This window comes from Lissotriton vulgaris, chromosome 7, assembly GCF_964263255.1.
Source record: "Lissotriton vulgaris chromosome 7, aLisVul1.2, whole genome shotgun sequence".
In the NCBI taxonomy this organism is placed as follows: Eukaryota; Metazoa; Chordata; class Amphibia; order Caudata; family Salamandridae; genus Lissotriton; species Lissotriton vulgaris.
Genome location: NC_141695.1, coordinates 1,490,709,404 through 1,490,727,126, shown reverse-complemented (window position 1 = coordinate 1,490,727,126; position 17,723 = coordinate 1,490,709,404). Strand labels below are relative to the sequence as shown.

Below are 17,723 nucleotides of genomic sequence, written 5' to 3'. Positions count from 1 at the left end.
TACATTTTCATAGTCTGGTGCAAAGTTTCTAATTTGCGTTGAAGGAGGCCACAAGGACCAGGGAGAGCATTACTGATGGTTGTAACTGTAGCATAAAGAGCAGGCTGGGCATTGCAAATGGTCATCGCTGTAGCACGAAGATCCTATCAGGTGTTAAGGAGGTCTTCGCTGGAGCTTTGCATTGGCAGTCACAGCAGGCTGTCGATGCTGTGGCGTGAAGTGCAGATCTCGCATCGCCAGTCGTACAGGCAGTCATAGTAGCGCAAAGACTCAGGTCCACCGTGAGCTTGACATAGAAGATCATTGCGGGTGGAAAGATCTCAGCGGGAACTGGCTTGTTTGTGATCACGAAGAGCCAAAATCTTCTTTTCTTTTTCCAATGTTGCCAGCCTAGGGTCCAGGACCTGAGGAAGCACTTCTTGGAAATCATGAACTTACTCTGCAGTGGCCAGCAGGACATAGACAGTTCTAGTTGCAGATCTTGGCAGGTCTAGTGCAGCAGGTCAGCTAGACAGTTGCAGGGAGGTCTCTGTGGCTTGTTATGTCCCTGTTGCTTCAAATAACAGGTCAGCCAACTGCCCCTTGGATTCACTCTGCCGGGTATGAAGGGAGCAGACTAGTCTTCCTCCTCAGAAAGCAGTGCAAGACTTAAACTGCAAGGAGTCCTCTGGCAGCAGGGCAGTCCTTCTTCTGTAGTGACAACAGGACCAGGAGTGGACTAAAGAGCTGGTCTGAGGGGCCACTATTTATACCTGGTGCTAGCTCTGAAGTAGGAGAAAGCTCTAGACTTCTTCATGCATCTGCCTTCTGCTGCTCAGGTCCCAAGATGTCTGGGGTGGCATTAGATGGATGTCAAGTTATTTGTGAGTGTGCAAGAGGCAGCCCCTTTAAAATGTAAGTGGGACAGGGAACCGCTCTGCCCTACCCCTGCTGGCAGGATGACCCAGCATGCCAACACTTAGTCCCTTTTTGAAACATTGTCTGTGAGGATTACACACAGACTAACTGCCAACTGCACTTATTCCTGTGACCCAGGCTACAGGCACCAAATGGATAGGACAAGAAAGTGTCTACTTTCAAAAAGTGGCATTGTTAGAATTGTGACTTAACATTTGACCTCACCATTAAAGAGGGTTTTAAACTGCAATTCTTTTTGAGTGTAAACATGGCATACCTACCTGCTTCCACTCAAAAGTTATCACTTATTAAACGTAATGAGGTAATCCAATCTTATCCTATGGGAGAGGTAGGCCTCACAGTAGAGAAAAACACATTTAAGATTTTTTCACTACCCGCACAAGTAAAACTCTAAAGTACATATCCAACTTTTTAGATACATTGCACCATGCCCTTGGGTTATTTAGGGTCTACCTTAGGGGTGACATATGTATTTAAACAGTAGGCTTTAGACCTGACAAAAGGTTTATTTTGCCATCAAATTGGCAGTTTAAAACTGCACACAGGCTACAATAGCAGGCCTGAGACATGTTTTAAAAGGCTACTTAAGTGGGTAGCACAATGAGTGCTGCAGGACCACTAACAACATTTAATTTACAGGCCCTGGGTATGTCGCATCATTTCACTAGGGAATTATAAGTAAATGTAATGTCCCAATCTGATGTAGGACAATTGTACCATGTAGTAAGGAGAGAGCACAAGCACTTTAGCACAGATAAGCAGTGATAAAGTGCACAGAGTCCTAAATCCAACAAAAACAAATTTCAGCAAACAGGAGAAGAGAAGGCAAAATGTTTGGGGGAAGACTAGCCAAAGGCCTGCCAGGTATAACAGGAAGGAGTTTATGTTCTCGGTTACATGAGGAAGAAGTAGAGGGCAGGTGAAAACGGGGACTAGTGGTAAAAAGGACTTCTCCCTGTAGAAGATCAACAAAGGATCTAGGTGTTTTTAGATACAAAATAGATTGCAGGGAGTTTTCTCATCCCGAAGGAAATTCACCAAGATAAATCCATTATTCTGGGATTTGACTCATTTGGAAAAAAGAGATAATAGGTATATGGGGAGAAATCACCACAACTGGCATTCTTTACCTGCATTTTCCAGTTTTACATACAAACCATTAAACACTTAATTGTTTGCCCTAAGGCCAATGCGCCTTATGTTTTCCTATAACTTTGATTAAAATGATGCCTAAAAATAACTTGCCGAATAATGTTAGCCAATGAAAAAAAGAAGGTTGAAAAGTCACTAGCTTTAAACAGTGGTGCATGGTAGACACAGTTCTCAGTTAAATTAGTTATAGATTAATTAAAACAGGTTCCAGCTGTTAAATCCTTGTTTGTCATTTTGCTTGCTTTTCAGGATGCACAACATCTCATGTGGATTTAGTGTTTGTGATTGACGGCTCCAAAAGTGTTCGACCTCAAAATTTTGAACTCGTAAAGCAGTTTGTGACCAAGATCGTAGATTCTCTGGCCATATCTCCTCAGGGCACACGAGTTGGGCTGGTCCAGTATTCAAGCCGAGTGCGCACAGAGTTTGATCTGAATCAATTTAAAACTGCTAAGGATGTCAAGGATGCTGTGCTGAACATTGAGTATATGGAAAAGGGTACTATGACAGGTCTAGCCCTTGAACATATGGTGGAGCAGAGCTTCTCTGAGGCAGCAGGAGCCAGGCCACTTTCCAAAAACGTACCCAGAATCGGGCTGGTCTTCACAGATGGCCGATCTCAAGACAGCATCTCAGAATGGGCCAAAAAAGCTAAAGAAGCAGGTATGTAGACAAAAAATGCAACATTTTTACTACTACTTTTTGAAACCCGCCAAAAATGTAATAACATAAAGAATGTGTAAAATATAACATTGTTGTGTTAATTCATTTAGAATGCTGAATCATAAATAACAAAACATTGACTGTCATAATTTCAAAAAGTGACATTAAGCACATTATACAAACTTTAAAAATGCATTCAAATGAAATAGACATACTTAATAACTCTAAAATATGTTTTCCATTTTCTAATTTACAATCCTTATTAATTGAAGTCAACCACATTTGTAATTGTGTATGGGATAAAGTGCCCCCTGCCATACAGTATAAGGATATTGCAACACCAAGGAGTTCCATGACCATATAGAGGAAGAAGGCTGAAGGATGAATTCCTTTATGAGGTTAAGGTGACTTGCAATATTCTTATCTTGTACAGCAGTGGGTACTTTATTCCTTATAATACATGGTCACACAGTCACCTTTCCAACAAAACACTTAAATCCTTGGTGCATAGCTGTTTCATATGAAAGAGAGAGTATGTTTCCTAACATGAAGACTACAAATAAAATCTCTAGTGCAAAATTAAACACATCAAGAAAGCTGCTAGACATTTGCTCCAAAAAGATATCAGAAGTATTGTAATACTAATTAGTTCTTTTTAATATAAAGCACAGTACAAACATAGAGAAAGATTCTAACTTTTCAATTATTATGCAAGGAGCACAAAGAATAAGCATATTGCCAGAAATATCTTCTTTCTGCTTGCCACTGTACAGCTAGAACAATTGAGCAGAAAAAAGAGAACAAACGTTGCCTGACCTGCCTTCCCCCTTGGATGCCGGCTCTCGCAGCAGGTCTGTGATGTTAGAACTCCACTGTAATATGTTATTACAGTTTAATTCTGATGTCATATCTTTAAAATTGGAAGCTGGGTGCATCACAAGTCGCTGTTTATTAGGATATTAGACACAGATTGCTATACATGGATTGCAGAACCTCATTATAAACATATCAGTTACAATTACAAAGAAACTAATAGGTAATTATCCTTTTTAAAAGGTAACTCGTTGGCATTACCTTAAATCCAAATCAATTGGATACATTTGTAAATTGTCTATGCCAACCAGAATCCAAACATACTGCAGCACCAGGATGGGAAATTGCACAAATGGCCAACAATGTTAGGGCCTGATTCAAAGAGGAGATGTTTTGAATTACAGCTGATGTACATCTTTAATGAGGAACATCTCATGATTCATTTATTTTTACTGTATACAGGAAAGTAAAAGAATTTTGTTTAGGTGTGACCTTTTACAATATTCATAAACTCTTATTCGTGTCTTTGTCACACTTGTATGCACACTTAACTGTAGCAAGTGCTGTAGAAAGTATAGGAATAAACACCAACCACTCTCATTCCCACACACAGAGATAAGGAGGGATCTCTTGAGTTAATTTAAAATTGTGTAACATTACTAATCAAACTATGTACTTTATATGTAGTCGCAAAATACGGAAACGTCTGCTATGAAAATAATAATGTATTTTTTTTACTGAAATCTGTACACGTAAAACTGTTACTTAACCCCTTTGCCGCGGCGATAATTCCGCCGTGGCACTGGGGGGGAGGGAGGGGTCACGCAGCGCCGCCATGCTTGTGATGGAACCTCTCCTTCACGAGCCACGGGCGTGCTGTGCTTATGACGGAGTGGTTCTGTCACGGCTCCGCCCACTCACTAATTTGCCCGCACAGGTGGGGAATCAGTGCCGCGTGGGTGGAGCTGCTGCGGCATGACGGAACCACTTCGTCATGAGCACAGCCCACCCGTGGCTCGTGACGGAGTGGTTCCGTCACAAGCATGGGAGGGGTTAATACAGTCAGAAGTTGTGTCTTTTTGGTTAGCGAATTCTCCAGACAAGCATAACTTCAAATTAGACAGTTAATAATTTAAGAGAATCGTACATTACGCCTGTTTTCTGAATTTGTTCGTAAGCCTTCAACCTCTTTTTGAAGCACATTGCGTCTTTCGATTGTTTGTCTAGGAAAAACAAGGTATTCCACTTCTGTGTCCTCATCTCTTGTCATGCCACCCAGCCAGTGTGTACCTCTGGTATCTGGTGACCACTAACAATCCCAGTGAGGCAGACCTCAAATCCATATTAGCTGTATACTATTTAAATATTTCTTTCTAATGTATCTAAGAGTCAAGGTTCTCGCTTCAACAGGAAGCCTTTGCAGTCTTTTTAAGGTAGGTGAAATGTGATCGTTTCTGGCTGTCCCTTTTGTGAGTCTTTCTGGATGATTTTAAACTCTATTTAGCCATCCAACTTGTTTTGCTTTAGAGTGAGTCAACTAAAATCCAGTCACTTTTTGATTACCTAAAACTGACAATTGCATCACTGTCAACACTACAAGAGAATTGAAAAACAGAAGCGTTTTATCCACATGAGCATGAAATTCATCGGCCTGACCTTGCAGTATTTCATGGGGAGTTTCATGCATTTATTAGAGTGTATTGAGGATGCTCTGGACCTCTGCAAAACACCAGAAACAGCTCTCTGTTGAGGTGCTTTTAAGGCAAAAGAACTATTAGATGAGGCATCAGCTGATAATAGCCTTTCCACAAGAATCTTATGCACAACCGTAGAAAATCCAGCCGATGGCACCTGATTCTCTGTTCAGAACATTTAGGGGCTGATATAGACTTTGGCGGACTGGTAGTCCATCAAAAATGAGACAGGTATTATTATTATTTTTATTATGATTATTATTATAAAACTTATATGGTGCGAACTGTTACCCAGGAAGCTAGCCTGGCACTCACAATCAGAGACCAATCCAGACATGACCAAGAGATTATAAAGACAGGCTTTATAACAGTGCATCAGGATGTAATGCATGTAATAAAATGGGTTAGATACAGCCCTGGACACCGCAGGTGAGCTCGGCCGGGCGGGGTGGGAGGGGGGAAGTCGACAGACGACAGTATAGGCAAAATTAAATAAATATTGAAAATCTAGTCCGTCATCTGTCGACTTCACCACCCCATCTACCACCCCACCGCGCTTAGCTGCACCGGCCGCGACTGGTTAGATATCCATCACATTTGTCTCAGACTACCCGTCTGCCTAACTCTAAATCAGATTCGTCCTCTCTAAAATCAAGAAGCATTGTTTGGTGCCTGTGCCTTGTGTAAAATGGTGCTGCCTTTCCCCCAATAAATTGACAGATCGTAGGTCCCAAATGCAGAGAAAGTTGTGAACTGTCCACTTTCCGCATGCTATAGTTTCATAAATGGATGGTCCTGTCGGTGTCCAGCATGCTTATTTTTTAATCAGAGGATTTATCCACCCCTGCATTAGTGAAGCATGTTTATTTTGCTAATGATCATTGAGAAAGTATGGGCAGATTAATTTGGTTAACAGGGACAATACATTTCCACAAAACCTACTGTAAATTTGGTTTGATGTCTAGCAAATTCCTGATCTCCTGAATCCTATATAGATGTTCTGATCTCATGGTGGAATCACCTAAATATATTTAGTGTTAATCTTCAAGACACGTGACCAAAAAGGACACGCATGCAGTTGTAAAGAATGTATACTGATGTACACTGTCAGTTTGTCAGCTTTGTATGTACCTTTTCATACACTAACTGCTGCTCTCCCTTTGTTCCAGATGCACAAGAATTAGGGTCCAATGCCTGCTTATGTTGGTTTATAGACCTATAGAAAAATCGATTCCAAGAGATACAAATGAGTATGAACCAGCAGTTAGAGCATCTATGACTTACTGCTGTCATATTCTTACATCGAAATTCAGTCAACCATTAATTCCACATCTGTTGGTTATTCATGAATTTATTCACAAAAAGGATAACAGATACCTTTCACTCATGCAGATTAAAAGGGAAGGCATGATACCTGTGAGCTGGCTCCGAAAATGAAAGGGTCTCTTAGTCTCTCTTTGATGTACTGATGGAGAGCGAGAGAGAAGGGTTACTGATGGCATAGCCTGGCCGAAAGGAGTTGGTTGCGATAATGATGATTTCACAAGTCAGTATCCACCTAGACATGTAGAGAGAGTCAAAATTACTCCATTATGGCCTGTGTAAGAAACGTCTTTATAACAAAAAGTGATGGGTAGAGGGCCCCGTGTAATTATTGTCGGTCGCATTCCAATCCATCTTTTGTTTTGATCGCTGCTCCAATACCTGTTTTCTGCAACTTTATAAATGACCACATGATGGCGCCAGATTATCACAAAATGCCTTACAAATGATTGGAGCAGTATCTCACACGCTAAGTTGTGCTGGAGCTCCACCCGGGTTGCAGTTAAGTGGCTGGAGCCTCCTATTGCATCCAGCATTATAAAAAAGAACAGTCATGTCTAATATTAATTTCTACGTCATCATTTAATTGTAAATTTTATTTCTGTAAATGTGCCTTTTTGTTCCTATGGCGGAGGACACATATTTAATGGTACAATATAGATAATGTGCACCAATCACAAAATGGCATAATTGTTCGGCTGCGGTGGTTACGCTTGTTTTCATTAGAATTTCTTTAAAATCCATATTCTCTGAGTCTTCTTGCGTATCTAAAGTATTAGGGGGCCGATTTATGTTAACTGGCGCATCCCCAGGGATGCGCCAGTTAACGTGCGGCACAGTGCGCCACAGCTCCGCCACCCATGGTGCGCCGCATTTATAATGCCGCGCACCATGGTGCAAAAATGGCACAGATGCGTGACGCATCTGTGCCGGAAATGTGGCGCATTGCTGGAGTTGCGTAGCAAGCGCGACGCAGCTCCAGCAAGGCTCGGGGGTGCACAATCTGCACAATGCTGCGTAAAGACCTACGCCTGCTTCAAGCAGGCGCAGGGTTTTGACGCAGCATTGCCCTGAAAGTGACTGAGTGAAATCTCATAGATTTCACTCAGCCACTTTCAGGAGGCGTTCCTGCGCAGGAACGCCCCCCCTGCGCAGGAATGCCTCCTTATGGCGCAGTGCTTTACAACGTGACGCATCTCCTAGATGCGTCACGTTGTAAATAGGGCGCATTGTTTGCGCCGCAGTTGCATCAAATAAAGTGACGCAATTGCGGCGCAAAGAGGCGCAACGGCCTCATAAATCTGCCCCTTAGTGTATACAGACTTATCTACCTTGTATATCGCCTTCTTCCAGCAGCATTCTCCCACAGACCCATGACCAGGTATTCCACAACACAATAACTGATGCTAGGAGCGTCACTGAATGGTCAACATGGACTTCAGTGGTGACCCCTGTAACCTATTGTGTGATTCTCGAAGCAAAATCCTTTTCAGCCACTGGTGTTCACCACAAAGGCTAGCAGAGATCACTGAGTTGCAGCCCAAGCAGTGAAGGCTGCTATAGAGCTGGTTCACATTAAAGATCATCGGGTCATTGTGCTGGAGGGAACTTTCAGAAATATTAAATGCCACTGAGTTATCAGCATCATTTATGAGAGGGTAGCTGGTATCAACACACGAGGACCGCCTGGTTGCAAAGAATTATGCCAGCCTCCGAGGTGGGCAGAGGGGACTTGGTCCTTTGCTGTGTTAAATTTGGTGAACCGCCTGGTTCACTGAGTTTAATACATTCTAAATTTTCAGACAGACAGCTATAATCCCAGATCATTATAATTAAATTAGTTATAGGAGGCAAAGGAGCTGCTAAATTTAACGTCCTGAAGATAGGAACTTTGACGAAGAAGTGTAGGTGCAATGCATAGACGATTAGCTATAACTAATCCAAGTAATTAGTTTCATCACTAAAACACAATAGGACATACCATCATCCTGGCACAAAAATCACAGTTTCACCTCTCACTCCATTATTATTCAAGCCCCTTTACTGTTGGGTTTCCAGTGCTGCCAGGTTCATGATACTAAAGTGTTTGTGAGAAAGGACCCTTACTGTTAAAGTAGGTTATTTTATGTTTCGTTATGTTGTACCATGTTATGTTGTGTTTTGTTCTGCTATGTTGCATCCGCTAAAGGCGATTTTCGTTGAACTTTCTTTGGCTCTTTAGGTATTACTATGTATGCGGTTGGGGTAGGAAAGGCAGTAGAAGATGAGCTGAAGGAAATTGCATCGGAGCCTGTCCATAAACACTTCTACTACACATCTGACTTCACTGCGATCAATCACATTGCTGAAGACTTGAAATTGAATGTCTGTCCAGGTTTGTACCCATTGAAGTATATATACCTTCATGCCACAAAGACAAACCCAAACGCGACAAGCACAATACCTTAAGTGAAGGAAGTGGGTACGCAAACAATACTCATGGACAAAAAAGCTGTCCGGCACAGGGTTTTATACTCTATTCAAAACTGTCAGATCACTTTTTAGTTGCGACAAATATGTCAGCTACTTTGGTGGGGTCAGTGCCTTCCTCAGGTGTCCGCAGAAGTGGGATTGAGTGTATCACACCAAGTGATAATCATAGGATAGGATAGAGCCGGGCTGGCCATTCAGCCACTCTGGTATTTTCTCAGTGGGCTACAGGCTAGGGGGCTGATCCCATAGCAAGTTGGGCTGCCATTACCCAGCCATACCCGGCCGCCTCGTTCTAGCCATGGTCACCGACAAAGTGGGGCTGGGTTGACCAAATTTCCAGGTTCATTTTAGTCTCCACGCCGGCCCTGAGGCAGGTGCAGGCAGGGGCGGCTCTAGGCTCATGGCGGCCCTGGGCAGGGAGCGTAGGTAAGGGGCCCCGGAAGAGGGGGTCCGGCGCGGTGGAGCACGGAGGCCAGAGAAGCAGGGGGCCAGGGTGTTTGGAAGTGGAACAGAGCCAGAGGCCATCAAATCCCTGCCAGGGGCCGCCACGCATATATGTATCCATCCTCAGAGGATTATTATATTAAGGATATATATTAGCGTGCCTAAGGCCGCCCCTTTTACATGCAGTACACGATCTCGCGAGAGCTACTCAGTTGGATGCTCCTAGAATCAGCAGTTGGGGCCTCTCTTGTTCACACTGGATTAGGCAGGAGTATCAGAAATCTGGTAGTAGAAAGAAAAATATTTTTTTCATTTGGATTAAAAGGAGTGGCTGGAAGCATATATATAGATATGTTATTACACTCTCCAATTCATTTCAGCTTCCACAATGCAGCCCTCTAAAGAAGAAATTACTCAACTCGAAAGGATAGCAACGTTGACGTTTACACACAGCTCCTACTTATGCATGGTGCACATTTTTTAATTCTGTAGTAAGATGCTTTTATTGTTCTATGGAATAGTGCACATTTACTGTATCTTAGAATGACTAAAGAATTAGCACGCTTTACACACATGGCCCAGCCTATCACAAAGCAGTGAACAATAAACCCTGAGGCATCCTACCAAAGTGTGTACTTCCAATAAATAGAGCTTGACTGGAAACTACAATACACCAGGCAAAAATGGACAGGCAGGCCCCAAAGAGCTTGAGGCCACGATTAGATGGGGATAGGGAATATATCATGACTGGTTCATGGCAGCCCCTCCAACTCTGAAAGCAGCCGCCTAGCCTGCAGCCGCCAGGAAAACACCAGGGTAGAATAATGGCCAGTCTGACCCTGCCCATAAGGATTGGATGCTCTGCAGGTGTCCAGCAGGGTGCAGTGGAGGCAAGTTAAGTGTAACTTCCATAACATCCATAACATCCCACTGTTATACCAAATGTCCCATTGAAATATGCACCAGACAGGGAAGGAGGATAGGAGGAAAAGCAAAAGTATGGGAGAGGGGGTATTAGTGTCACCACTTTAATATCATAAGAAAAGTCTACAGATTCCTGGAGTTTCAAATAACCTTCTGAGCAGGCCTTGCATGGTCTTTAGGAAAGGATCTACCACAAATCTTTTAGCAATCCTAAAAGTCCAAAGTCCTACTTTTCGAAGAACCAGTAACAACTTTCATAAGTCATTGAGATGCCATAAGAAGTATTCAATATCTTGTAAGTTTCAGGTCTGGACAGAAATTATATTTCATAATGAAAACTTGAACTGCTTAGCTGTTTGCAGCTGTGTTTAAAAGGCCACTCTCTTTATTCAGTTTGGACTCACACTCCGAGTGACTCTGTCATCTTTGTAAATCCTAATGAAAATGTGTGGTCTTCAGCAGGCATGACAGGGAGTGCAAAGGACTGATTGTAAACTGATATGGCAGGGTCTTTGTAGAACTAGGGGAAAGGGTGAGAGGCAGTGGAAGCATGTGCTGCACAGGGCAGTGATGTATGGAAAGTGAAAACATTGTTTTCATTTTCATTGCTCTTGCATAATAGGAACGGATGAGGATTATTAATATCTTATATTTGTGTTACGACTTCCTATGAAACCTACATATAACAAATGATATAGTTCAGAGACTTGGTGCTATATTTGCTTTGGCATTACACAAGTATAACGTCTTGAAGCAGGTTGATCTTCATGCCATACACGGCAGTCAAACGTGTGGGGGCATCCTGGGATGTTTGCCTCTGGCCCCATGCTTTTTATTTATGAACCCTAAACAATGTGTCAAATACCACTGGCCAGCAATAGGTGGCGATATATGCTGGGGCTGCTTCCAGATTTTCCTTGGATATTGTTTCTTTTTGAATGAGGTTCTCATGCGGCTGCACAACCAGACAGGTGCTTCTTATGACGTTTGGGACTCAGGTCCCACAAAGATCTCGGACAGACGTTTAGCCACATTGAGCCTTTCACTGAAAAACTGGAATAGTGCAGTAGAAATTTGCCACGGTTTCTGAAACAGGACATATAGAAAGTGCACTGTGGATCAAAGTTATTTTATTTCTTGACTGGATATGTATGTATCTCTCAATTAGTGACCAACCAAATGCTCGACTAATGCAACAATGTTTGTTTTACAGAGGAAGGGCAAGGGGAAGTTGAAGTAAAGAATCCATGTGACTGTGAAAATATTGTCCAATTTCAGACCAGCACGTTTGCACTTTTGCAAAACCTCTCAACAAAACATATCCTTTTATGAAAATGATACACCTTTGCCTTTTTTCCAATGCCTCAATGTGAGTTACTTCAAAATAAGGAATTAATGAGTTACTTTTTGATATCTACCAGGGGTAACCAATGCACTTATTACTCTAGTAAGACAGAAAGAAAGAAGAAAGGAAGGAATGAATAGAGGGGGTGGAGTAGGAAACATAGAGGTGGGAAATCTATGGTAGGCACAAAGTGAACAGTGAGTGAAAGACAGAGGGTGGAACGAAAGGGGGAGATGAAAAGGGCATGATTGTTAGTAAAAGAAAAGTATTGCAATGTCAATAGGTCTGGCTTTAATGTGCAACACCCTGAACTTACCAAAGCATGCCACTCAGATGACATTCACATGGGTTCAGCTCTCACCCTTCACTTATAAAAACACTCCGTTCACACTGCAGTTACAAAGACACACCACCCACCTCCTACCCTGCACTCACAAACCGGTCACACACGATGTCCTTTGCACTCTTACACCTCACACTCTGCTCTCACATACAGCTCACTTTGCACTCACCCACAACTCTCCCACCTCTGACACTGAACACAAACAATCTCATCTTTAACTCAGACACTGCTCACACATCTTATTATGCACTCAGAAACCACAAAAATGCCACTCATACTGACCGCCCAGTCTTCACTCGCTCACATCTACCTTCAACACTTCCCACCCTGCACTCACACAGTGCTCACTCTACACACATGCACCATTCACCCTAATCCTAAGCACCACTCATCCTACTCCCACACACTGCTTACATTGCACACTCATACTGCTCACCCTGCACATTCACACACATTTCAGCCTGCACTCAGACACCTCTCATCTTGCTCTCAAACACCCCCCATTATCCACACTTACCCATCACTCACGCTAAACTCAGACTGAACCCCTGTGCTCACAACACCGCCTACCCTGCACTCACACACCATTCATACATATCTCATCCAGCATATGGTCGATGATCATTCACCCATCAGTCATCCTGCTCTCACACACCATTCTTACACCTTTTTGAGACAAGACTCTACAGAGATTCGCCACTCTTCCCGCACAGACACACTGGACACACGCCTTACAGCTAGTGTGCAGTGAAGATACAAGTGAGTGAGTTAGTGAATTAAGGAGGTATGTGCCCTCTGGATTGATTGGCTACCAGTTCTTGCAGATGCTCATGATTGACTGGTGTTGCGGGTCTTGGTTTAGTGTGGCATGCAATTGGCTAGCCTGACCTCTGTGCTGCATACCCGAGCTTGAAAGGTATATGCAGACTTTCCAGTGCTGCAGATTGATTTGCTGCCAGATCTTATAGATACCTGTGAATGGCTGGTGATGTGGACGCTGGTTGGGTTTGTGGGTATCATACAAGGCACGCAAGCACTCTTTTAGAGGAAGTCCACAACGTCAACTGAATCACGTCCTGTATTCATGGCTCCCAACATGTCGACTGAGACAATGCCCCTTCACCTGTCTGATGAAAGCTGTGCTGTCAATCCAACCATAACAGCATTAGCAAAGCCAATTAGTCTCACTATGAGAGGTATTGGCTTTGTCAATTTCTTTAAAAGTATGTTGTGTAGCAGCACGGCTGCTGTGCAACATGTTTGAAAGTTAGTTTTAAAAAAGTCCTATAGCAGTGCTCCGCACTACATAATTTTTTTAAAACTTTCAGCCATGCTGCACAGCAGCTGCTGTGCTACCTGGCAGATTTGTTTTTTAAGCGTTATGGCAAGGAGCACTTATTAATTATAATGTTTTTCTTGTATACCTTTCGGATAGATTGCAAAAAAAATCTCAGATAAGAGGTAGAGAATAAAACAAAGCACAAAGAAAAAAGAAAGCAGGGAGGAGGTGCAAGTGTAAACTTGAAAGGAAGGAAAGAAGAGAGACTGATAACAAATGTGAGATAGATAGCATAGGGGAAGGAAGGAAAGAAGGCAGGAAGGAAGGAAGAAAAGAAGGGAGGGAGGAAGGAAGGAAGGAAGGAAGGGAGGGAGGGAGGGAGGGAGGAAGAAAGGAAGGAAGGGCGGAGGGAGGGAAGGAAGGAAGGAGGGAGAGAGGGAGGGAGGGAAGGAAGGAAGGAAAGAAGGAAGGAAGGAAGGAAGGAAGGAAGGGAGGAAGGAAGGAAGGAAGGAAGGAAGGAATCCTAAGTGTAATCCTTGCCCAGTACCATTTTAAGTTTATCTGCAATTAAAATCTAAATGACTCATTGAAAATAGCAGACACATCAGGATTATATACTATATCATGTACATTTCCAAAAAGCTATATTTAAAAGGGCCCATAGAGTATTAGTCTAGTCTGCAGAGTGTTGCTGCTATGTCCTCTCCTGACCCAGATAAAGTGGTTTGAATGTGACATTAGCTAAGCAGCTGAACTTGTGTTTTTTCTAGTTAAGATAAATCAGCCTTATTTGATATTAGGAAATACTTGTAGATGATGTGTGTTAAGAAGTGACTAAGACCCCGGTAATCCAAGCTGGAGGAGATGATTGCATTACCAACTACTTTAGGAGTGGCACCCGTAAAACAAGCACTAATTTCCTGCTAAACTTTTACTTGCGCAAAACAGGAATGGCTTTTACCTGGGTTAAAAGGGTAGGATTATGATCAAACTTAAAGCTAAGGGCCAAAACCATAGCCACCAGAGTGGAACGCAAACCTTTTCTGGGTGGGAGAGGATGAGTAAGACTCAGGGGGCTCAATATCGCTTGAGCATACTGTCCCTGCTTGAGCCATGGCCCACTTTTACATGTAATGTGTTGCCCACCCAGGGCAGCTGCAAACTTGCACATTAGTAGAAGGCATTGCTGGTCTTTGAAGCAGCTGCTCCACCTTTCACAAGGCTGGTGGCACCAAACTTGCACTTCCTGGGAGGAAAGATATCCCCCTGACGCAGGTGCATAGGGGGGTTGCACCCATCAGCATGGCGTGTTTTTGGGTTCTGCATGAGGAACCTTTTTTCCCTTTTCAAATGGCGCCCTCAGAGGGCAACCTCTGAGGGCGTACTCACTGTGCAGCACCTCTTTGTTGCATACAATCAGTGTGCCTCCTGTGGGACTCTTTGCCTCTGCACCCAGATCCTTAATACTGCGCAGGCATCAGGGGCGTAACACAGGCCCCCGCAGCCCCTGCGGTGCGGGGGCGCCTCTAGCTCAAGGGCTGCCGGGGGGGGGCTCTAGCTCAAAGGGGCCCTCTCGGCACTGCGCTCTGGCCGAAGAGCTCCTGATTGAGCCCGGAGGGGCCCCTCTAAGTACCGTGCAGGGAGGCCCCCTCACTTTTCGTTATGCCAGTGGCAGGCATGGAGCAAAAGCTTTCTCTCAAACGGCCATGCCTGCATGCAAATAACGGCACAGCCCCTTAAGAAAACCGAGTTATCTGTATTATAGAAGAGGCCACGCACGCATCGGCGCCCCCTACTGTAATACTATACTGTTCGAGGAACACAGAAAATAGAGCAGGAGCTGTTGCGCCCCCCACTGTATTACATGTAATACACCCCTTGGTGTCAATAGGAATACCAAATATCAGTATTCTCATAATTTACTTCAAGAGAATTTGTGGTCATCCACGCGTAAATGTGGGCATAAATTCGTTGAACTGTGTAGATGAGATCAAGAGATCATCCTCTAGTGACTTTCATAAGCTGACACCATCTACTTTGGCGACCAAACTGTTTTTGAGAAACATACTAAGCCCACAAATGCATTTCTACCACTAGGAGTGTCTGTACAATATTGTTGAGAACAGAAGCATCAATACACAATCAAAGGCTTTAAATATCCTTATGCTTTAGCCTGCTCTAGGTTCTGGTCCTTTCCTTTCAAATCCTATTATTTCATCACTTCTACTTGAATTATCCAGCAGTCCTCTCGGATGAAAGAATCCGCCATTGGCTCTTCTTCATATAAATCCACTGCCCAGACTTGAAATCTAGAAATTCTCACAGCAATTTAGAGTCATCTTTGTTTATATTTGATTATGAATAAGTGTTCTGATCCTTCTACATCATTGAATGATTGATTGTGGTGAAGTTACTGTTGCCATCATGTCTAATGAGTTAAACAATGTATCTGTTTGTCCCCCTTTTATTTATTAAAAAAGGCAGAACAATGAATGAAAAATGTATAGTTTGCCAAGGAATGCTATGCATTCTTAGGACACAACCCCCCCCCCCCTCCCTAAAATGGGTTGAACCGTTGAAGGAAGTAGAGGTCAAGGGACATCCATCCAAAAGATGGCATCGCTTTTAAAATGTGAAATTTTGCTATCTTTCGCAGCATCATTATCTCTCCACCCATCAAATGCAGCACCGAATATTAAAACGTATAGAGTCGCTATCATACTGTGCCTGATAATAGCTTTACTTGCAGGAGATATTTACATTTTTGTGACTCTCTTTTCAGGGTTGGAATTTCAATCAGTTAATTCTGATTGCAAGTTCAATTTATGTTTTCATTTTCTTTTGCAGAAAAACTGTCCGTTTTGGAATCACATTCAAAATACATTAATTAAAAATACAATCGTACAGCGGATTCACATTATCATAACAGTAAAATGAAAACATGGATAACATTTTGCTCAGTATTATCTAGGTTTAAAAAGGATGTGTTTCATAAACACACTCACTATTTAATAAGGTATTTAGGTATCAAGAATAGTTTAAAATGGATGAGTTACCCCGAGTCATGAAAGTACATAAAACAGCTTGAAAAGTAATTTATATATGACAGTTAAGGGGTACAATGTATACATTTCTTAAATGTTTACAGACATGGGCGTCAATTGGGTTAGCCGCTGGTCTTACTAGCGCTTGTTTCAGAAGTCCAAAAGGCAGAAATAAACCAGCTTCTCCACACCCAGTTCATTTTCTGTTCTTTCCTCTCTTATTCCTCCCATAATCCCTCATTTGGCGTTAAATTTAAATCCTGTAACGTTACCGGAAGTTTAAAGGGTGTCTGATGTTACTTCCTTACCCCTGGCATTTTAGTGAACGAACGTCTACTTTTATAAAGTAGGCCACAGCATAGTGGACACATTTAGGTTTTTTAGGTCTAGCCTATGCAGTGCGTATGTGCTGTATAGGAGAGAGACCTAATGCCATTGGCACAGTTTTCACTGCAAAGACGTGCACGCGTTGCATTGCTTCTAATGGCAGCGTGTGCACGTCAGGCGATTTCCTTGCGGGAGTGCATGGCACCATATGGTCGCATGCTCCCGGAAGGGAATCGCGCAGGCCCCCTCCCCCTGCTGCCGATCAAGGCGCGCTCTGTTTTCAAGCTGCAGCACAAAGTTCGGCTGCACTCGTATTAAACTAACAAAGTTGCTGAGAGCGGTGCTCCTTTTTAGAGCCGTTCCATTGGCAGAGCCGAGCCCCCGTCCCCTGACATCTGAAGGCTGCTACCGAGAGAGACGACGGCCTCTTCATACTGCACGCCACTGCTCTATCAGAGGTATATGCATGGATTGTGGGCTCTGTCGGCACCCCCCACGCACTTGCTTGTCTTGTCCCCTTACCATTCCAGTGTCACCCTTCTGTGACGGAGCGTTAGCCGCTGTGGCCCGTGACAGGTGTCCCCCTCAGCGAAGCCAGGGCTGGGCTCTGTGCTCCCTCACAGCTGCATACTTGGCGCCGCCAGCAAACCCTGGAACTTAGGTAAGACTTCTGGCCTGCAGGTTTACACAGCCTACTTTATAAAATATCAGTTGCACTCAGCAATTAATGTAAATATTCAGTTAGGGAGGTGTTGCGTTTTAGTAAATTCTCCCCAGGGAGGCATGCCCCTCTCAGGCTCACTCTATGTTGCGGTATGACTCCTTGTGTTAGTATTGTATGTTATGAGTCTGACACCGCCTGCACGCAGCTACCAGCGGCTTAACCGCGCGCGTGTATGCTGTCATAAAAAGTGGGGGTTGGTTCCTTTGAAAGTAGTTGGGGTGTACCATGTTCGCGAGGAGTTGCAATCACGACTTTTAT

The 17,723-nt window shown here is 43.4% G+C and overlaps 1 protein-coding gene across 8 annotated transcripts in view; it reads left to right on the top strand.

Annotated features, from left to right (window-relative positions):
* The window catches only part of MATN4 (matrilin 4), a 211,210-nt gene that overhangs the window by 177,704 nt on the left and 15,783 nt on the right, over window positions 1–17,723 (top strand). For all 8 annotated transcript variants that reach the window (XM_086932307.1, XM_086932305.1, XM_086932304.1 and 5 more), the window contains 3 exons: window positions 2,320–2,733; window positions 8,785–8,937; window positions 11,617–11,721. In XM_086932307.1, the coding sequence (XP_086788433.1) occupies window positions 2,320–2,733; window positions 8,785–8,937; window positions 11,617–11,721 (672 nt within the window). The remainder of the gene's footprint in view (window positions 1–2,319; window positions 2,734–8,784; window positions 8,938–11,616; window positions 11,722–17,723) is intronic.